The sequence below is a fragment of the Clinocottus analis genome, unplaced genomic scaffold, assembly GCF_023055335.1.
Source record: "Clinocottus analis isolate CAN_PGR_092001 unplaced genomic scaffold, fCliAna1.0.p SCAF_15, whole genome shotgun sequence".
Lineage (NCBI taxonomy): Eukaryota > Metazoa > Chordata > Actinopteri > Perciformes > Cottidae > Clinocottus > Clinocottus analis.
The window spans coordinates 2,087,614-2,107,603 of NW_027175876.1; the positions used below are offsets into that span (position 1 = coordinate 2,087,614).

The following is a 19,990-nucleotide window of genomic DNA, read 5'->3' on the forward strand; positions in this document are numbered from 1 at the left end:
AGAAACATCAGGTGACACCTTCAGATTTGAGTGGATTCAATTTATATTGACGTCAAAACCAAATTGCAGCAGATGAACATCATGTTCATCGACCAATTGATTAAGCGCTTAATCGTTAGAGGAAGTAGACTGGACACACTGTTGCTCTATATGTGCTCATCGCTAGTGACCTGCTCAACATCCACATGTTAGCGCTCTATAGATGCTCAACATCCACATGCTAGCGCTCTATAGATGCTCAACATCCACATGCTAGCGCTCTATAGATGCTCAACATCCACATGCTAGCGCTCTATAGATGCTCAACATCCACATGTAAGCGCTCTATAGATGCTCAACATCCACATGTTAGCGCTCTATAGATGCTCAACATCCACATGCTAGCATGGCCGCTGTGAGCGCGTTAGCATTCAGCTCACGGCCACTAGCACGGATGCTTTTGACTGCAAATTCTCTTTTGATGTACTTCTTTTTTTCCTCTCTCTTAGGAGGAAGCGACAGAGCAGGAACACGGCCTTGCCGGCGTTCAACACAGAGACGTTAAGCCGAGCGCGAGCGGCAAAAGCACCTGGCCTGCAACTACGCTTTTCTGTCTCATTTCTTCTCCTCGGAGAGCCAAGTTCCACAAATCCTTCCCCGTGACCTCTGCACCAGACATCTATGACAATTTAACTTCATTGCCCACGTGAGCCTGCCAGATGCCAGCGGTCCCGGTCTTCACGCACAGCCCTCAGTAGCACCTTGAAATGCCAAACCCACGAGGCACAGCAGGGGGGCGGGGGAGAAAAAAGACCATATTATACGGTGTGCTGGTGACTGACAGGAACATGTATTTATTTGACAATTAAATGGGCAGGCAGACAAGTGTTGAGTGTGTGTGTGTGTGTGTGTGTGTGTGTGTGTGTGTGTGTGTGTGTGTGTGTGTGTGTGAGCCATTGTGTATAAGGTTGGATGCATGTATGATTTTATTATTAGAAAGCCTCTGTTTTTGTTTTCTTTCCCCTCCGAGGTGAGTGGGCAGATGTGCACTGGGCTGACAGAGGAAGCTGCTGCCTGGTTGGACTCAATCCAGAAACTCCATCAGCGGCAAAGACCTCAGGGGCGTCCGTGTAATTTAAGAAGTGTGCATATTGATAGACACCCGAAGAATTAAACAGTGGCGAAAATTGCGAAATTAGTCTGCGGTCGGTCCTTTGTGGTGCTGATGTTGTACTTGGCACAACAAACCCCTCCCCGCTCTCCTCCGTCTACGTATCATCATGGGAGCTCGCCGTATCTCAAAGTCGGGGGGAAGTGGACGCAAATCTGGACAGTAATGATGGAGAAAGCAATTTTCTGATTTGCTAATGCAGAACTAATTGAAGCCATTTACAGTGATGCAGCAGTGCGCCTCGGCCCCCTGTGATATCATGGCGCAGATGGAGTGGTTTAAGTTATTGTCGGTATGGAAGTTGTTTAAGAAAAACAAAACTGAAAACGATTTCGCAGGCCAGAGAAACTGCTTTCCCATCAATCTTAGGCGTCTCTAGGGGCGAGGGGGAGGGGCTTACAGGGCCCAGAATCTTTTACTGTTCATCACGCGTGGCATTTTCTGTACTCAACCCAGATCCTAGACGCATGGGAGCAGTGCAAAGAGCCCCTCCTCCCCTCCACCGTGGAGTCTTTTGGCTCTTTTTTTTTTTTTGTTGCACCGTGTGTCTGCGTCACAGACTCTATTAAATATAGACGTCTCTTCATTAAAGGTCTCTGCTGAGCCGCTGGGTGCAGCGACAGCAGCGGACATGTGCTACATCGTGCTCCAACCAATATGTTTCATGATTTGGTGACGAGGTCAAATTCAAAGTGGTCGGTAGAAACAGTTAAACGGCTCACGCTTCACATGTCTTGGCTGAGTTGAGCTTACATCAGTCCTTAAATGTTACGTTTAAATGTGCGTTTGAGCTAATTCATATTCCCTGGACATCCGGTCTCACTTTTTCAGAGGAAGAAAAGCGTCAGTAACATCTCAGCTAATAATACATCTTTTAAAATGAGCTTTGAGGCAGTTTACAAGAAATAAAAATAATTTTTGCTTCTTCTAGGGCGATGTGGCTGCACAGAGAGCATGTTGTGTGTGACTTACAACAAAAAAATAGAGAGACACACACACACACACACTTGTTTATACTGTTAAAACGTTCCCGCCAAAGGCAAAACCAAACATGTGTCCATGTCATTAATCATGGCCGGACAAAGTAAAAGACTATAACCTTTTGCAAAAGAGCACTGATTACTTTTTTCTCTTTTTTTTCTTCACCCCCACATTTGCTCTCGAACGATGAAACTCAACTCAATTAAATGTAGAACTTTGGGGGGCGAAGAAAGGCCGGAGAATGAATATTTAACTGGAATGAAGAGACGGGCGGTTATTAACTCGTCGGCGTGTTTTTTTCCTTCGACGAGGTCGAGAAACCTCTCGTGTTCTCCGACCGGCGTCACGAGAAAAAAAAAAAAAGCAGAGCCGCGGGTCCGACGCCACCCAAGATAACCTCGCCTGCTTTCCGGGGGGGGAAACCGCTCAGGATGGATGAGTGCGCGGTCCCATGACACCACCTGAGGGTGGAGGGTGGAGGGCGGAGGGCGGAGGGGGTGCTGACACATCCCATAGTCCGGGGAGACACAGCCGAGGCACACGCCGAGCCGGGGGAACCGCGCGAGTCTCATAATGACTCGGTTTGAAAGGAGAATCCTGCCTCTCCGTGCCACAGCCGCGCAGGGCTTTTGATCTCACCCTCCCCTCACCCACACACTGCCTCACCCCTCCTCCCCCCTCGCGCTGCTCTGCTTCTCAGAAATTCTAATTAAGGGGGAAAAGACAGAGATGATGAGTGCGAAGTTGTCGTCCCCCGACAACCAGGGGAGATGAACGGCGTGCCTGAACGGCTTCGCTAATTTAAGAGGCCTCACCTTTTCAATTGAAATATAAAAATCAATATGCTCTTCTGCTCTGGCATCCGGCGGGGGGGAAAGGGGGGGAGGAGGGGTGTACAAACAAAAGGCCCCCGTCCATCGATCAAAAGGGGGATTGTATTAATTAATGTAAATGAGCTCCGGAGACGGTTGCTGGATTCTCCGGCTCCATTTCTTTGGTTATCAAGCAAATTGGAAACAACATTGGATAAATGTTGGAAAGGTTAGTGTGTGCAAAATCCTGTTCGGATTAATGCGAGAACAAAATGTGATGGTCAGGTCATTTGTGGCGGCGCTGACATTTATACCCGTGTTAGCTGGTATTTGGTTCCAAGCGAGTAGATGAAATCTTGTGTCTTACCTTTTGGGAAACATCCCTTTTTTGGGGGGGAGGGAGGTGAGAGAAAGGGAAAACTAGACGGCACAACGAGAACAAACTAACGGCCCATTTTCGTCAGAAAAAAAGTGGATTTTTTTTATTTGTATCAAAGATCTCAACAGTAAATAAAAGAACTTGAGGAGGGGAAGAGAAAAAAAGCGCTCTCTCAGATGTCGGGGACCCGAGCGTCTCCTCGCCGCGGCCTGCTTTCCCTCCGTTACCCTTTTTGTTTTGGCAGATGTTCGGGCTGCTTTGTTTTCTGCATTCTAATTAGACGTGGAAGCTTTCATTCTCATCCTGCAGGTGCGCAAAGCACCTTCCACCATCCATAATTGAAGGACTGAACTCTTCAGCTGCGGGTAGCAGGTGAGCCGCTCGACTCGGCTCCAATATTAAAAGAAAGGAAGGTGAGCGCGAGTCATCGGTTAACGTGTTGTCACCTGTGAAGCCCCAGTGCCCGATTTACGAGAAAACAATTCTGTAACTCTTATTAGTAAACATTAAAGTAACTGTTAAATGTAATCCTACAAAGTAAGCCATGTCCTTATAAACCCCATTAGTCCTAAAGATTTAAAGCCGTAGCGTGCAATAATCCAACGTTTTCCCATAAAACAAGTAACTTTTCTATTTTTTGAACCGAACGACATGTTTTTCTTGAATAAAACAACTTCCCAATATGTCAAAGCTTTGTTTAGCAGGATTTTTTGCTGCGGATTCGGATCCCTCAGGTCCTAACCTTTCCAGAGAGGTGTGTTATTAGTATGTGGGACGTTGTTAAGGCCCTGAACCGTGGATTGGAAAAACTAAGGGACTGCTTGAGGAGGGATTTTTGGGAAATCTTGCTCATAATCATGCTGGATGTTATAAAAGTTTAAAATGTTTCAACAAAATTTTCAAAAAAAAATAAAAATAAAAATAAAAAATTGCAGATTTTTTCCACCCCAAAAAATTCACAAAACATTTTGACAAAAAATTTCAACAAAAATTTCAAAAATAAATTTCAACAAAAAATTTTCAACAACAAAAAAAAAAAAAATTCTGGAAAAAAAAAAGATATGAAATAACACACGCAAGGGAACTCATTTGGGGTTCATACGATCAAGAGGTACAGACCCATGTATGGGTACATGGAGGCTCGTCCTCACCTGAGGTCGAGGATGCCCCGTCACCAGGCAGCTGAGCTCCAGGGTCTCCCCCTCCCGGATGGTGTAGACCCTCTCCGTGTGCCTCTCCTCCTCCACGTTGCAGGCGTGCCCCGAGTGTATGATGCGGACGGACGGAGGCGCTGCGGGAGGGAAGAGAGCGAAGAGAGTTAGGCGTGATGGTCACCTCTGAGGAGAAGGAGCGCTTCAGCACGACAGATTGTGTCGTGCTGCATTTTCTAGATTTACAGCATTCAATTTGCTCTAGCTTCTCACATAGCGCTGGAACATCAAAGTACAAAGTCGAGGGAGGCTACTTCATGAAGCTCTGCCTGCTTAGCTTTTATTGGATGGACGTTGTGGGAGTTCATGTCATCAAAAAGTCTCACCGATACTAGAAATGTATCACAAAACCATTAGAAACTGTACAATACTCCATTTAAATACTGAGACCTCAAGCATGACAGTGTTTTATTAGGAGCCATACTCATGAGGTGCTTCTTTTTTGTATTGTACGATCAAAGATTAAACATTTTTACTGTCATTATCCCGTCCTATATATTTTACAAAACCATGATATTAGTTGGCACCACAAACTAATGTAAGTACACAGCTCGATGGACTAAATAATGTACAATTAATGCAGATTAGAAGACGACCCGCTCTACTTCTGAGCCACAGCCGCTACACGTGCCCGAGCATTTTGATTGGGTCTCAATATATTAGATTCTTTTTATTATTATCAAACCACTCAGATTGATAGAGAGGTATTCTAACACTCTGCCAATCAGTCCGAGTCCAACTTCTTCAGCAGTTTTCTCATTATGAGAAAACCCACACATTGTTTTTTTTTATTGTAATTTGATTTAATTTATCCTTCATTTTTATTCAATATTTGACCTTGTGACCCTCGACACCCCTTCCAGACCTTTTCACGGCTGAACGTCGGCCATCTTGATTAGACTTTGGAGGAAACCGATCCAGTAGTTGTGACAGAGGCAGTAACCAATCAGTAGTGAGTGTCACTCCGCTCTGATGCAAAGTGACACTCACTTTGCATTTCAACCAAATTACCCCGTGTAATCAGCAATAATTCAAATGCAGTGTCAAGTTGATGACCAACTGTGAACGATTGATAAGCCGGCCACAAAACAAGACATTTCTCCCGTTCCCTCTCCTCTTCCTCCCCTCTTCCTCCCCCCCGCGGGGAGATATCAGGACGGATTTACAACCCGGTTTAATTACACGGCAGAAGGCTTTCATTACAAAACCCTGCACATGTACATGATAAAAAAAAAGAAGAGCATTCTCTCAAATCAATCAGTCGTGACTCAAAAACTTTTATCGTCTTTTAAGTAAATTACTTCAGTATCATTTTAATATACGATTTCAATATCAACATATTATATTCTCAACTAACTGTCATTAGAACATTTGGAGAGCGGGCGAGCTGAATTTAAATAAGCGAATCTCTTAATTTAGGACAGAACTTGTCATTCGGCACATTTATTTGAGCGCATAATTGTGCTTATGTAATACAATTATGGATCGCAAAAAAGGCCAGAACCTGCGATATGGCCGATAATAACTACGATGAGGGCAGAAAGACGCGCTGTGGTCACCGCGCTCCCTGTTAGCTGACCCTTGTGAGACGTTGCAAGGACATTGCAATCACTCCACAACCCAACATGCACTGGGGCGCAAGCGGCGGGGGTTAAAAACAGAAGAGAGAAAACGAGTCGTCTCGGGTGAAGGGGCCTAAAACAAAACCTCTCTGTTCCACCAAGCCGTGAAAGCGCAGTCGCATGTAACCGACAGTCTGTTGAGCGTTTATTCCTCTTCAGCTTACATGATTAGTGGAGAGGTTTTGGGACGAGATGATTTAGAGAGCGGATACGGGATATGATGAGGAGGAGAACTACGAATTGGTGAAAAAAAAAAAAAAAGGACCAGAAAATCAAGCTAAAAAAAAGAAAATATCCCAATGAGCTCCTGACTGCAGCGAGCCTTTCATCATGTCGGAGGCGCCGCTTCCTGTGTTGGCTCCTCCCCCTTCCACCGCTGCATGGGGAGTCTCAGCCAGAGTGTCTCCTTAGCCACGTGCTAAACGGCTAACCCGCTAACCGCCCGTTCAGCTTTAGCGCCTGGTGCAGATTGATGAACGCTGATACGAATGCTAACCGGCTATGCGTCGGACTAGTCTCGCTCTTTCCTCCTCCTCCTCCTCCTCCCTCTCTCCATTCAGAGATGAATACACTGGTGGTGAACTCCAAAGAGGGTGAGGGGGGGATAAGGGCCTGAGAAATAGGCTCGGTTGTAAGGGAGCTTCACGCAAGGCTGCCACTTGAAACAAAAACAAAAAAAAGGGGCTCGGAAACAAGGCCCCGGGGCCCTCGACCGAACAAAGTGCTAATGCCATTTACTCCAACGAGCCAGTATCTCCGCAGCGTGCCATCAGCCCCGGAGGAAAGTAGGGAAACACTCGTAATTAATGATCTTTAACTGCCACACACAAACACACACACACTTGTTGTTTATGCAGACAACACTAAGCTCACAGCGACGGAGGCAAATAACAATCTCTTTAAGCATACGTAATGAGCGCCGTAAAGTCGTCGGAGTCGCCCGTATCCGAGTCGAGCTAAGACCTCGGCTCACTTGGCCCCAAAGCACGAGCCGCAATCACCGTCATTACGACGTCGTTTTCTGTTTGTTTAGCTCTGATGGAAGCCCGCTTGATGCCGGCGGGAACCGCTCAAAGTGGGGTTTTCTACAGCGATGGAGAATCAGACGTTAATGCGCCGGGACTTGGTCGCGTCGCACAAAGTGGAGACGTCAACGTGCCGACAGGTCGGAGATAAAAAAAAGACGTCCTGGTGGAGGAGATATGGGTGACGGACAAAGCTTCGAACGCACCGGAGCCTCGAACGTCTGAACGACGTCACATACGAGCTGATTACGGAGATTAGGGTTGTGTTTCATGCACTGGGTGGAGGATGTCGTCCGATTGGTCCGTCTGTTTGTGGGTCAATATGAACGCACAGCTCAGTGAGTCATTTATACATGAGCTGCCTTTGTTCTGTGTAAAGTATATTTGTGTAATTGTTAGTCAAAATATCTTACAACACTTATTAAAAGTCACGATAATGTGTTAGGTGACATTTCAGCGAGTGTTTTCTTTAGAAAATGCTAAATTTATTGAAGAAAAAGTACTGCATTGCAGGCTTATTGTGATAAATAACACTTCCTAATAGCAGGGAAATACAGATAAACATGAGTTTATCCAGCCTTTATCTTTAAAGGCCGACATATTACGTCTTATTACTAGAAATCCTACCAGAAAGCCAATTATCACTTGTTACACTGACAGCTTTTTAACTCATTACAAGCATTACGTTTTTACAATGCGACATATTCATTTGACTTCACATAAAATAGATATTTTTCCTGAGCGGTGGAAGGGTATTCGGATCGTTTACACACATGAAAGTAGAAACCACTACACAAACCGCTTTGAGTGAATTCTACTTAAAAGGAACCATGTGGAGTTTTCTGGAAAACAAACAAAGGTTATGTTTACATCCATTTGAAATTGAAATCGACGTCTGCTTGCCGGCATTGTTCTTCTGCGGATCGGTTCTCGGGGCTTCGACGTTCAATCGGCACCATGACACGACGTATAATGGGCCAATTTCCATCCTTGTGCGCTTACACAATACAAACACACTCTTCAGAACACGGCTCCACACCGCCACAGGGTGCCGTCAGGCTAAAAAACACAGACGGATAATCCGCTTAATGTACTTTAAAGTAGGAAAGAAAAGTAAATCAACTCCCAGCGATCTGCTCAAACTTGTGTTTGGAGTCGCAGACGTCCTTTAACTCGTGTTACAAGTTCACGTTTAACCCTAAAACACTCACGTTGAGTTGTGTTGGTCCTTGTGTAGCTTCATGCTGCTCACTGACGTTATTGAATGTGGGCGTGTCTTATTGTAGGTAGGCGTGTCTTATTGTAGGCGGGCGTGTCTTAGTGAAGCAAGGTGTCTTATTGTAGGTAGGCGTGTCTTATTGTAGGTAGGCGTGTCTTATTGTAGGTAGGCGTGTCTCTCTGCTACAATCATAACTCCATTAATAATTTTTTTAATCATGTTTTATTGACAATTCCTTCATTTGTCACCAAATTTAGCCTTTTTTTTAAGGTCCCCCCATGATCCCTTTTTGTTATTTTATGAAAGTTCTATCAGGTAAAAGAAAAGAGAAATACTTAAATTTGCCTTGAATTGTTGTATTTTAATATATTTTGATAATTAAATATTTTATTATACCAGGTGAAATATACCAGACGTTAGTGACAGTGTTACTATTTTTAACACTAGTGTTCTCGTGTTAATGTACTAAAAAGGAGAGAAAAGTAAATAAACTCCCAGCAGTCTGCTCATTGTTACACGTTCATGTTTAAGGCCAAATAATCAGTAGTTAACTTTCCTAAAGCACCTTCTTCTCATCACTCCGGAGCAAAAGTACAATAAGTCAGAAGAGTGGTCATGTGTTAAGGGTCAAGGGTTAACTGATGGCACATTAGACACTTATTTTGCTGTTCATTTTTTTCCGCTGCCGGTCGGGGAATTGGCATCTGCCACTCCAACTGATGTGAGAAATGCAAAACAGTGCAGGAAGAAAAGAAGAAAAAAAAAAATCAATGCTAAATATTGAGTGGATCCTCACAGTCAAACCAATGCAGAGTTATTCTGAAACCACCGGTTTGTTTGCTCCACACGCGCTCGTGATGAAGCGGCGTTGTTGCAAAATGTCGAGCAAATGTTGTCACGAACCTGTGGGGTTAAATTATGACATTTGCATAAATGTGTATTTCAGGCGGCTGTAGTGTCATCACCCTGCACTCCCCCTCCCGCCCAACCATCTGCAGGCTCACACACCCCCACACACACACGCACACACACACACACACCCCCACACATACACACACACAGACCTACACACAGCTTCCTGATAACTCAATTTTTTTCGTGGTGGAGGTTTTTTAAAAAGGGAAAAAAAGGAAGCAGATGAGCTGCAGGCTAGGAGCTGGAGTCTCAGATGTGCCTCTCTTTTTCATTTTATTATCTCATTTGCATAACAGTGACATCATCACGCCCCCCCCCCCCCCCCCCCCCACCTCTCTGCAGAAACACACTACGTGGAGAGAAAAGGTAGAAGAGGGGAGGAAAACGAGAGACTCTGCACATACAATTATGCCTTTAGTGCTCTCTCCCTCTCTTCATCTTCAGTCTGCATGCATGCGTGTGTGTGTGCGTGTGCGTGTGTGTGTGTGTGCATTGTGCGTGCGTTGAATGTGCAGCTCCCACCGGAGTGACTAGCCTTCCTTGGCCTCAGTTGGGGGAAATTGAGACGGCTTTATCCACTACCGCCAATGGAGATTAAATTGGATTTGGCTAAAAGCGGCCTTGTCACCACGGTTCTGGAGTGCCTGAGTGGCAGAGGAGGTGGGGGGGGGGGGGGGGGGGGGGTTCTTGGCAATAGTGGAGGCTCTAAATTTGACAAACAAATGAATGTGGAAAGGAGAAAAAAATAAATAAATAAAAAAAGCCAACAGCTGGGACTCGTTGTCGCTGTGGGCTTAATGTGCTCAGACCAACCCCGCAGGACCACTAACCATCGCCTGCTAGTTTTCTGGCTCCGTAATCACCTTCTCAGAACGGGAGAGCCAGATAGTGAGTAACAGAAGGAGGCGGGGGGGATAAAGGACATGCAATATGCATAGCGTTACAACTTTAAAGAAAGAAATAATTGTTTTTGTTATCACACCAAGCTCATTATCGATTCTGCGCCAGGAGCACTGCAAAGAAAACTTCTGGTTGCTTATAAAAAAAAAGGGACTTCGGGGGGGAAAGTTAATTTCAGCTGTACGATAAAGCCGCACAATGCCAACACAAAAACTCTGAGATAACGCCAAAATAAGCTTCATTGAGCTGCTCAAAGAAGGACAACACAGACGTATTAGATATTGCAAAAATGACGAGTTGTTAGCCGAACTATAATGCTTTTACATGCGAGCTGTCTTTTTTGAGGAGCGATAACGAACACGCGTTTAAGCTGTTTGACCCTTCCAGCAGACTTCTGTTCCAGGCCATCGCCGTTAACACAAGACACACACACACACACACACACACACAACCTTCATACACATCGCCGCCTAATCAAATCATTATAAACAGCATAACAGCTGGCAGGCCGTTCCTCCGCTCTGACTCACTGAGATGTCGTAGGAAACGGGATGTTAGCCAAAGTACGGAGGAGTCATGAAGCAGGAAGCACATTAGCTCAGTAATGTCGTTTACACGGTAGATAGCCAAAGTTTGCCAGCGTTAGCCGCGACACGCTGCTGATGAATTTAGCTTTTTTTTTAGTGGGGGGGGGGGGGTAAGAAGAATCTTGTGTTATTTCTTCCTTCAAAAGTTTTGAAGCTTTTAATGCTGCAGCAAACACTCCTCTGTGGTGTTAAAACATCTTTAAATTGGCAATATCTGGCCACCTGGAGGCAGTGGAGCACGATGTAAACACAACATGTGACAGTAGGATGTAGATATTCCTCTATTCTTCTTTAAGATGAAGCTCAAGGGACATGTCTGACTTTTTAGTAGCTAAATGCTCTTTGTTCACCAGCTGGTTCACATTTTATGAAATTTGCTGCTGGAAACAAGGTTGATATGAATGGAGGGACTCAACCTAAACAATGTACTAGAAACAGTGGAGAACTAGATCGATATGTTCTTTCCCCTTCTGCACCCCGGCTGAGCAGAACCATCTATATTAAATCCCAACGTTACCCGTGTCATGGTTAACAATTGATGTAAAGGTATTTGCAACCTTGAGAATCCCTCAACATGGTCCACGGCCAAAGATGTCACACAATAAATGAATTGTTCTGCACACTTTGCACAGCGTGAGCTCGCGCTACACCCGGCCCTCCTCCCTCCTGTATAGCAGAGAAGCAGCTCATCCATGAGGTCATCCATGTGTGGAGGAGCTGGAAATGGTGAAGCAGCAGCAGCAGCAGCACATGCATATTGTTCCATCAGGGCTTGTCAGAGCGTATTGATTACACACTGTAATGCACTCGCATGCACTCCTCGGCCCGCACCGTTAGTGTAAATGAGAGTCTGTGTACATCCGGCTTCGCTCTATCAGCACAGATCTATCACAGCGTGTGGACTGTGGTGAGCGGAAAAATACCCCCCCCCTCCACAAACACACACACACACACACACAAGTTCATACGAGACTGCAGCATCACAGGAAAACCCGACATGTCTGTCCAGCGCAGCAGAAACAGAGAGACACAAAAGAGGTCGTTATCACGATGCGGAGCGACGTCAGGTCGTCTTGTCGTCGCGGCACAAAGGGGCAGACTGGAAGCTGTGTAGTCGACAGAGCTCATTAACGCGGCCGGCCGGGTCGTTTGTCCGACCGCTCGGCGCCGAAAGAGCACAACACAACACCGTGCACAGCTGTGGCGCTCGGAGGCGCTATTTATAGCAAACGCACACACACACACACACACAGTCATGCAAACACATACTACTGCACACACACACACACACACACACACACCTTGGTACGCTAAAAGTAGGCCAGTGTGAACCTGCCAAAGCCCTGCTGAGACGGAGAGAGAGAGGGAAGAGAGAGAGAGGGAAGAGAGAGGACTGTGGAGGTGAAGGTGGGGAGATTTAGAGGACACATTCCTCTTTGCTCCCACATTACGGCGCTCTACAGCGGGGGGGGGGGGGGGGGGGTGTTATGGAGCTTGACTGCATACAGCTGCATCCATTATGTTCACGCGAGCTTTATGTCATGCAAACCATCTTGAGGAAATGACACAAACGAGCGCCGGCTTCCATCTGATGCGTCGCTGGGTTCTGCAGCAGACCCGACGCGGCGGGGAAACAAAGGGTAACGGCGCAGAGCGCCGGACGCACTCGGTGCGTCTGGCGTGTGATGCGGTGATGTCGCTGTCCGTGGTGCTGAAGCGTTCAGCGGTTGCAATGCAGGGGGGGAAAAAAAAGAAGAAATCAGCTGCTGCCTCCACACAATGGAGGCATCAAACCAACCAAACACGCACACACGTCCCTGAGTAACACTGAAGGCTTATTGTACCTCAGCAAATATGTGTATGTACATATATATCAGGCAATGTATTAAATCCTCCATCTTGCTTTCACTGCTTTTGAAAACCTTTTTATTCAGGAAGTGTTTTTAACTTTGTGTTAACTCATAATCAGCTATTTCTTTTTTATTATAGTTTTAACTATGTTTATTTGTTTGACTAGGTATCGGAGAAACAAAGTGCATTACAAATAAAATGTATTATTATTACTGTTCCCGGGTTCCTTTGAAAGCTAAACCAGGACTTTTAAAGATATAATTCCCCCAAAAATTGGAATTAGTTGTACTACACAATATTTTTTGTCATTTAACAGGAAATTAATCAGCAACAGATTTGATAATCAGGCAACAAAAATAAAGCCAAACATTTACTGTTTCCAGCTCCTAAATTTGAATTTTTGCTGTTTTCCATTTGCGATGACAAATAGTTACGCAGACAAAACAAGCAATTTGCAAGTTGTGACAATTCACACTCTTTTTTTTCTCCTTTCTAACATTCTGAATACTAAACAATGCATTATTAATGATGAGAGAAAATAATTAGATTTCATGTAATGATAGTTAGGGGATAAAGATTGTGTTGTTGTGTTGTTGTGTTGCCTGTTATCAAGTTATGTTGATGGCAAGCCTCAAGCCAACATCAAGCCTTATCATTTATGTTCAGTCATCAGACAGTTTGCATTCGTAGGGCTCCTCAGCACCGCCAGGAAACACACAAGTCTTTGAAACACAATTCCTCCAAGAATAGAAAGAAATATTTATGGTTTTTCATTGAATAATATTCAGTTCAACCACCAGCACTGCCAAAAACAATAAGGATACTGTTTGTCTCCTGTGAAAATGGTGCGTATTAGACATGATCCTTGTGCTTTTCCCGCTATAATCATACAGAGTAATGAATAGAAGAGTTCTAAGAGTATAATTTAAAACATCCTCTGCATCGAACTAGCATCTTCTTTTCAGAGCGTCGCACATCAAAGTTAGAACAATCGAATGCTGCGCAGGGAAAAAAAAATGTGTGCGTCTACAAAGAGTTTTGCCTCAAAGTGCGTCGTAAAAGCAGGAAAAGAACAGGAAACGTTAAGTCCGCTTGATTGTAAATTGCTTATTTACCACTGCAACGGGCAGAGATGTCAGGGGCAGTTAGCGCTTTTTTTTTTGTGATGAGCGCTGCAACATGAGAAAAAAAAACGCTGACTGCGTTTTTTCCCGGCTCGAGTAGTCCGAAAGCCTCTGTGCTCTCATCTGATCTAACGCTTATGTCGGTTTAAGGCGCAGACATGTGTTATAAGCCCATTAAAGTGACCGTGACCAGAGATCATTGAACACGTCCTCGCTCGCCGGCGCAGGTTTACGAGGAGTAAACCTGCAGGCCTTTACGAGTACATGCTGGTAAATTTAGAACCTCATTAAAGAAAAGACCTTCACAGTTAAAGCGGGGCCCTGCTGGCTCATGCTAACGTAAGGAAAAGAAGGAAAATGTCACCGGGCAGAGGTGCGAAACGACACTCTGCCTACCAAACAATGCACAACACCCACTGACGGAGCGTCGCGGTGCTACGGTGGAGTCAGCCTTTTGTGGGGTGGTTTTATTCCCCCCTCCTCTCCCGTTCTACCGGTCTGCTCATTCACGCTGCCACGCTTGGCACGGCGGGCCCTGTTGTGGCACTTTTGATTTCCCTAAACAACACTAATCGGACATCTGTAGGGAAGGATAACGTCCAGATTGGCCGCCAACGTGCGGCGGGTTCTCTGTCGATAGGCACCCACCAGTCTGGCCAACACTCACACGATTGGCGGACGTCGCGAGGCAACCGGCTTTCTTTTTTTTTTTTTTTTAGCGGTTGGGCTAGCAGCGGCGAGCCAGCCAGCCGGAGCTCACGGAGGATAGAGTATCTGGCGAACCTCTGAAGATTTGGAGGCGCCCGCGCCAAGAAGCTGTCTGGTGATTGGCTGCAGCAAAATCCAGAGTGAACTGATGGTCCTATCCAAAAAAAAACAAAAAAAAAAAAAGCCCACAGTGCAGGAGGGGGGAGGCGGACTGTGCTGCCTGCTGGCTGGCTTTGCAGGATGCAGCTATCCGTAACACCTCCAGGGGGCATACGTCCATGTCTTTGAGAGAGTGTGTGTGTGTCTGTGTGTGTGTACACAGTCCATAACTTTTCCATTGGGAAGAGGTGCGCGGCGGCTAAGTCCTCCAACACCTCATTATTCTAAAGCCGGGCAGGAAATGGCTTTTTAGAGATCTCCCGCTCTTGGAAAAGACGAGGGCTGCGGGTCTTCCTACATCCGACCTCGGAAATGCCCGTTTAGTTTCAGGTTAGCTGCAACGCAGCACTTCACCAGGAGAGAAAAGAAAGAAAAAAAAAGGGGAAACCAACTGGCGAGACACATTACTGTTAAATCACAAACTGCAAAACTGTTGCAGTCGTGTGCAAATTAATTTGGGTGTGAGAGTTTTTGAGATTTAATGAATTTGATTTTTTTTTTTTTTTTCTCCAGCTCGTCTTGTTAACTGAAGGGTGCTTATTCCACGTGACGTTAAATACAGCTCAGCAGAACGATGAATAGCGGCGCCTAAAGCCCCATTAGGAGGATTTTCTACGTTTTGGGTGAAAAAATATAAGTAAGTTAGCTCGTATACACTGACAGAAGAACTTAAAGAAGGATGTGAAAGAAGCAGAGACGGAGATTAAGAGAAAGAAGAATTTAAAAAAAGGACAGTAAAACTATTCTTTCACGACTGACATGAATGCATTTGAGATTTTAATTGCAATTATGGAAATAAACTATCTATGTTGTTGCAGTAAACTACAAAAACACTTCAATCACTTTGGTCCCTTTAATTACTGGTGCAATATAAATACTTTTATCATACATTTTTGCATTCTGTCCGTGCATAAAATCCTTTTATCCTGTTTTATTTTACTGTTTATTTATATTACTTCTTTCTTATTTTACTATGCGTCTCCTGCTGCTGTAATCCTGCAATTTCCCCACTGCGGGACTAATAAAGGATTATCTTATGCGGCATTTTAGACAATGAAATAAAAATATAACACAAGGTTCAAAACTATAAGTGTATAAATTTAGGTCAAAATGACTAAATTCAGTATTGAACCATCACTTAAAGCCGCCATCGAGTGCCGTCTCACTCTAACTACTCACAACCTGAAGTGCCAATCCATTAAAGCTTTTTCACTAGAACGGACCTCTTGATCTTATATTCAAGGAACGTCTTTCATAGTGTGTTTCCCCGTTACCTCGGGTACTTTACTCACCACACAACGTGCGGGAAATGTAAAAAAAAAAAAGAAAAAGGTGGTTAAACCTGACGAGACGGATAAGACCCCCGTTCTGTCTGATGTGAGACGTTAAGCTGCGCCGCCCATCAGCCGGGTGTGACCGGTGGGAGGAGACGCCGTGTAAACAGCAGCACACTACATATGATCACCGTTAACCCCGCGCAGGCCCACAGCTTTGCAAGAAGAAAACAGGGGGGTAATGAAAGGTTAATCACACACACACTGTACTCTAAAGTCAACACCGCTGTCTGCAGATGTGCTGCAGTATTTTTATCAAAGCAAAAAATTGACGAATTTCAAAAATCAAGCGTCAATTGTTCGGCTTCAGAGGCCATGTTATCTCCTCACACTTGTGCCGTAGGACAAGAGTACAGATTATATAGAGAGCTGAGATTGTTCTGCACATTTTGATGTACAACACACGAGTGTGCATCATGTGCAACGGCCTTTAAAAAGTGAATTTATGAAAGTATGTCAAATCGAGAACATGCCCTCAGCTAAAAGACTGTACTGTAGGTGCATGACACACGATGAGGATCCTTTAATCATTTCTAAATCTCATTTATTCACAGCACATTTGCTTTACGCGTATTCATCAAATGTTTGTTGTGTACGTGAGAATCAAACCTTTGTTTTGCAAATCATATCGTGGACAAGTTGTCGACCCAAATAACAAATAAAAAGCTTTGGGAGCGGAGCTCTTTTAAAAGAGTGTTGGGTTGGGATACATTTTTTTAAATGTTATTTAAGTGTTCTCCATATTGAAGTAATAACACGTTGCATACTGTAATGCGAGCAGAAGGGTTTCATATCAGCGGCTGTAGCCTGGAGGTGGGAAATGGGCTCGCCACCACTCCTCTAACATCATTAGCTCTAGACGGGGCTGAGGAAACGTGGGCGGGCAAAGTGATGAGTCACACTCTGCCCTCCCAGAAAAAAAAAAAAAAACATTTCTGAGATGCTCTTGAGCAGGTCATAAACTGGGTTAGCGGGAACCAATCAAAAGACCGGCCCGGGGCGGGACGCTTAAATATGATGGCATGCATTTTGTGTGTGAATTTGAATGGGTTTTCCACCTCCGAATACACCAATAGACGAATGAATTGATGGAACAACAATACTAATCATTATATTAGTATTGTTCCAGAAGTTCTCCTCGCTGCGATTTCTCTAAACATTAAAGATCTTTTAGAGTATAATCTTACAATCTGAAGCGCTTGCCCCCTCTTCCATCAAACACATTTAATCCCTGAATGGACCGTTCAACTGGATTGTGTCTCAATCAGTTGCATTATGACAATAATACACCTGATTTAATTTAGCAAATGCGCGGCTCTTACGAGTCGAGTAATTCACACCAATTAAGACGGCGTTCATATTCAATATATTTGTCCCGGTTTGTCTGAATGTCAATTAGTGTGAACAAGATGTTTACCTTCACTGATTGACTTCAGCATGGAGGAGAGGGGGGGGGGGGGAGAGGAAGAGAGAGAGGGGGAGGGAGGGATGGAGAGAGAGAGCGAGGGGGGGGGAAGAGAGGGAGGAGAGAGGGGTGAGGGGAGTGGGAGAGAGAGGAAGAGGAAGAGAGAGGAGAAGTGGAAGAGAGAGAGAGAGAGGAAGAGAGAAAGGGGAAGAGAGAGAGAGGGGGAAGAGAAAGAGAGAGGGAGAAGTGTAAGAGAGAGAGAGAGAGGAAGAGAGAAAGGGGAAGAGAGAGAGAGGGGGAAGAGAAAGAGAGAGGGAGAAGGAGAGAGAAAGCAAGAGAGAGGGAGAGGGGGGAAAGGAAGAGAGAAAGAGAGAGAGGAAGGGATGGGAGAGAGGGTGAGTGAGAAAGGAAGAGAGAGGGGAAGAGGAAGAGAGAGAGGGGAAGAGGAAGAGAGAAAGAGGACGAGGAAGAGAGAGGAAGAGTGAGAGAGAAAGCAAAAGAGGGAGAGAGAGAAAGAGAGAGGGATGTGGAGAGAGAGGGAGAGCGAGAGAGGAAGAGAAAAAGAGGAAGAGAGAGAGAGAGGGGAAGAGGAAGAGAGAAAGAGAAGAAGAGAGAGATAGAGAGAGGAAGAGAGAGAGGGAAAGAGAGATGAAGGGCTACTTAAAGATGCCCTTAAAGATGTTGTCATTACAGTTACAACCGCTGTAAAAAAATAAAAAATAAAAAATTAAAATTAGAAAAAAACCAGGCTGGATGATAAATCAGTCAGCTGGAGAGTAAATGAACAGAGTAAATATCTGCCTCATTTGAAGACTGGAGATACATAATTAGTTGGGTCGCGGGGGACGTCCGACATGCAGTAAATGCGGCGAACACAACAGCCGATTGTTACTTTGTGACACGCGGCGGTAAAGAGCCGGCTGCTAGCGAGCCGGCAGAGGAAGTAGGGCATCCGAGTCCAGATGAGCCGAACCGACCGCTGGAGGAGAAGGAGCCGCAGTGAGGAAGAGGCAGCCGAGCGCGCTAATGCGTTTCATTTCACAGGGCGGCTATCACGGCGGCGGCGGCGGACTTCCTGGCACACGCTCCCTCTGAACACCAGCGCAGCCGCTCTAAATGTTAAGCACATTGTTTAATAGTCCATTACCTAAATTGATATTGCTCATTGACTGTTGTCACTGGCTGCCCACGCCGCGTCGGAGAGAGCGCCGGAGACGTGCTCCCGCCCAATGAGAGGGCGAGAGGGGCACGCCGTCTCTGTTTGGTGAATGTGTGCCAAAATGCACGCACACACACACACACACACACACACACACAAACACACACCTACCTCCTAATGCTCTTGAAGTCGCGGTAAAATGGGAAATGACTCACTTTTTGACCAATTAATAATAATGAGAAATGGCCTTTAGAATTGTGCAGTATCCAATGTGATGCCTTCGAGTGTCTTTTTTTTTCTCCAACTAACTAAACCCAAAACAGTTTTTACACTTTGAGGAGCCTTGAACCAGATAATGTTGTTCCTTTATCTGGATATTGACTTAAATTGTGAGTCGATTATCAAAGATTGATTCACTAATCCACTGATCGACTACTGGTTTCTGCCGCTATTTAGTTTACTTCCATAAGAGACAAAGAAAAGCGCTAATTTTGTAACGAAATGGCGCATATTTTCTGTAATTCGTTTGAATTCACAAGACAAATCACATGTGTATGGTCAGTAGGTAAAGACGTTTCAATCAATACTATCCTCATGGGACGTTGTCCATGGTGTACACCTGTAAAATGAGCCTCTCAAAATGTCAGACAGTAGAAGCAGCTGTACATCGTTGTCTCTTCAACCGTGAAAAACAAATCGTTTACTAAGCCAACATGCAGCCTGGTGACATGACTTTTAGAAAAACCCAGACTTGTAACAGCTTAAGATGGCTGTGCCTTCGATAAAGAGTTTCACACTGTAGGTTGTGATTAAAAATAAAGGTGAACAGTGCTTCCCAGCATGCGTTCTCTGTCGGCTTTTGAAGTTCGGTTGAAACGAGCAGGATCGTAGTTGAAGTTCAAGTCCATTGAACGCGTCAGAAAAGAAAAATATAGTACAACGAAAGGTGAAAAAAAGCAAACGGCTTTTTCTTTTTTTTCTTCTCTGAAGTAGCACCAGACTGACAGCCAATGGAGGAAGACCTGCCTCCCCCTGCAGTGGGAGGGGCATAAGCGATGAAGCAAAAGTGGAAGGATGGGTCATACATCATTGAGCAATACCCGTGCCGTGTCTCTGAAACACAAATTGGATTACCTGTGCACAACGCGGTCATGCTGGACGCACACAGACGCACAAGGCGTGATGCATACGTTGTCGAATTCACAAATCCGTAAAGGACTTTATTCGACTTGGCGTAAAGGGAGTTCACACAGGAAGCACCTGCAGTTCATGTCTCTTTAAAAACACACACACACACACACACACACACACACACACACACGTTTTTATTACCCCATGGGGACCCCTGACTGATACCAGCCTTGTGGGGTCCACAATTTCTGAAGGGTGTAGGCAGAGTTTTAACTGCTAAAATCTCTCTCTCTCTCTCACACACACACACACACACAC

At 45.1% G+C, this 19,990-nt stretch overlaps 1 protein-coding gene across 2 annotated transcripts in view; it reads right to left on the bottom strand.

The window, feature by feature from the left end:
* Positions 1-19,990, bottom strand: part of LOC137786034 (MAM domain-containing glycosylphosphatidylinositol anchor protein 2-like) — a 166,902-nt gene that overhangs the window by 105,912 nt on the left and 41,000 nt on the right. For both annotated transcript variants that reach the window (XM_068577639.1, XM_068577638.1), the window contains exon 2: positions 4,474-4,613. In XM_068577639.1, the coding sequence (XP_068433740.1) occupies positions 4,474-4,613 (140 nt within the window). The remainder of the gene's footprint in view (positions 1-4,473; positions 4,614-19,990) is intronic.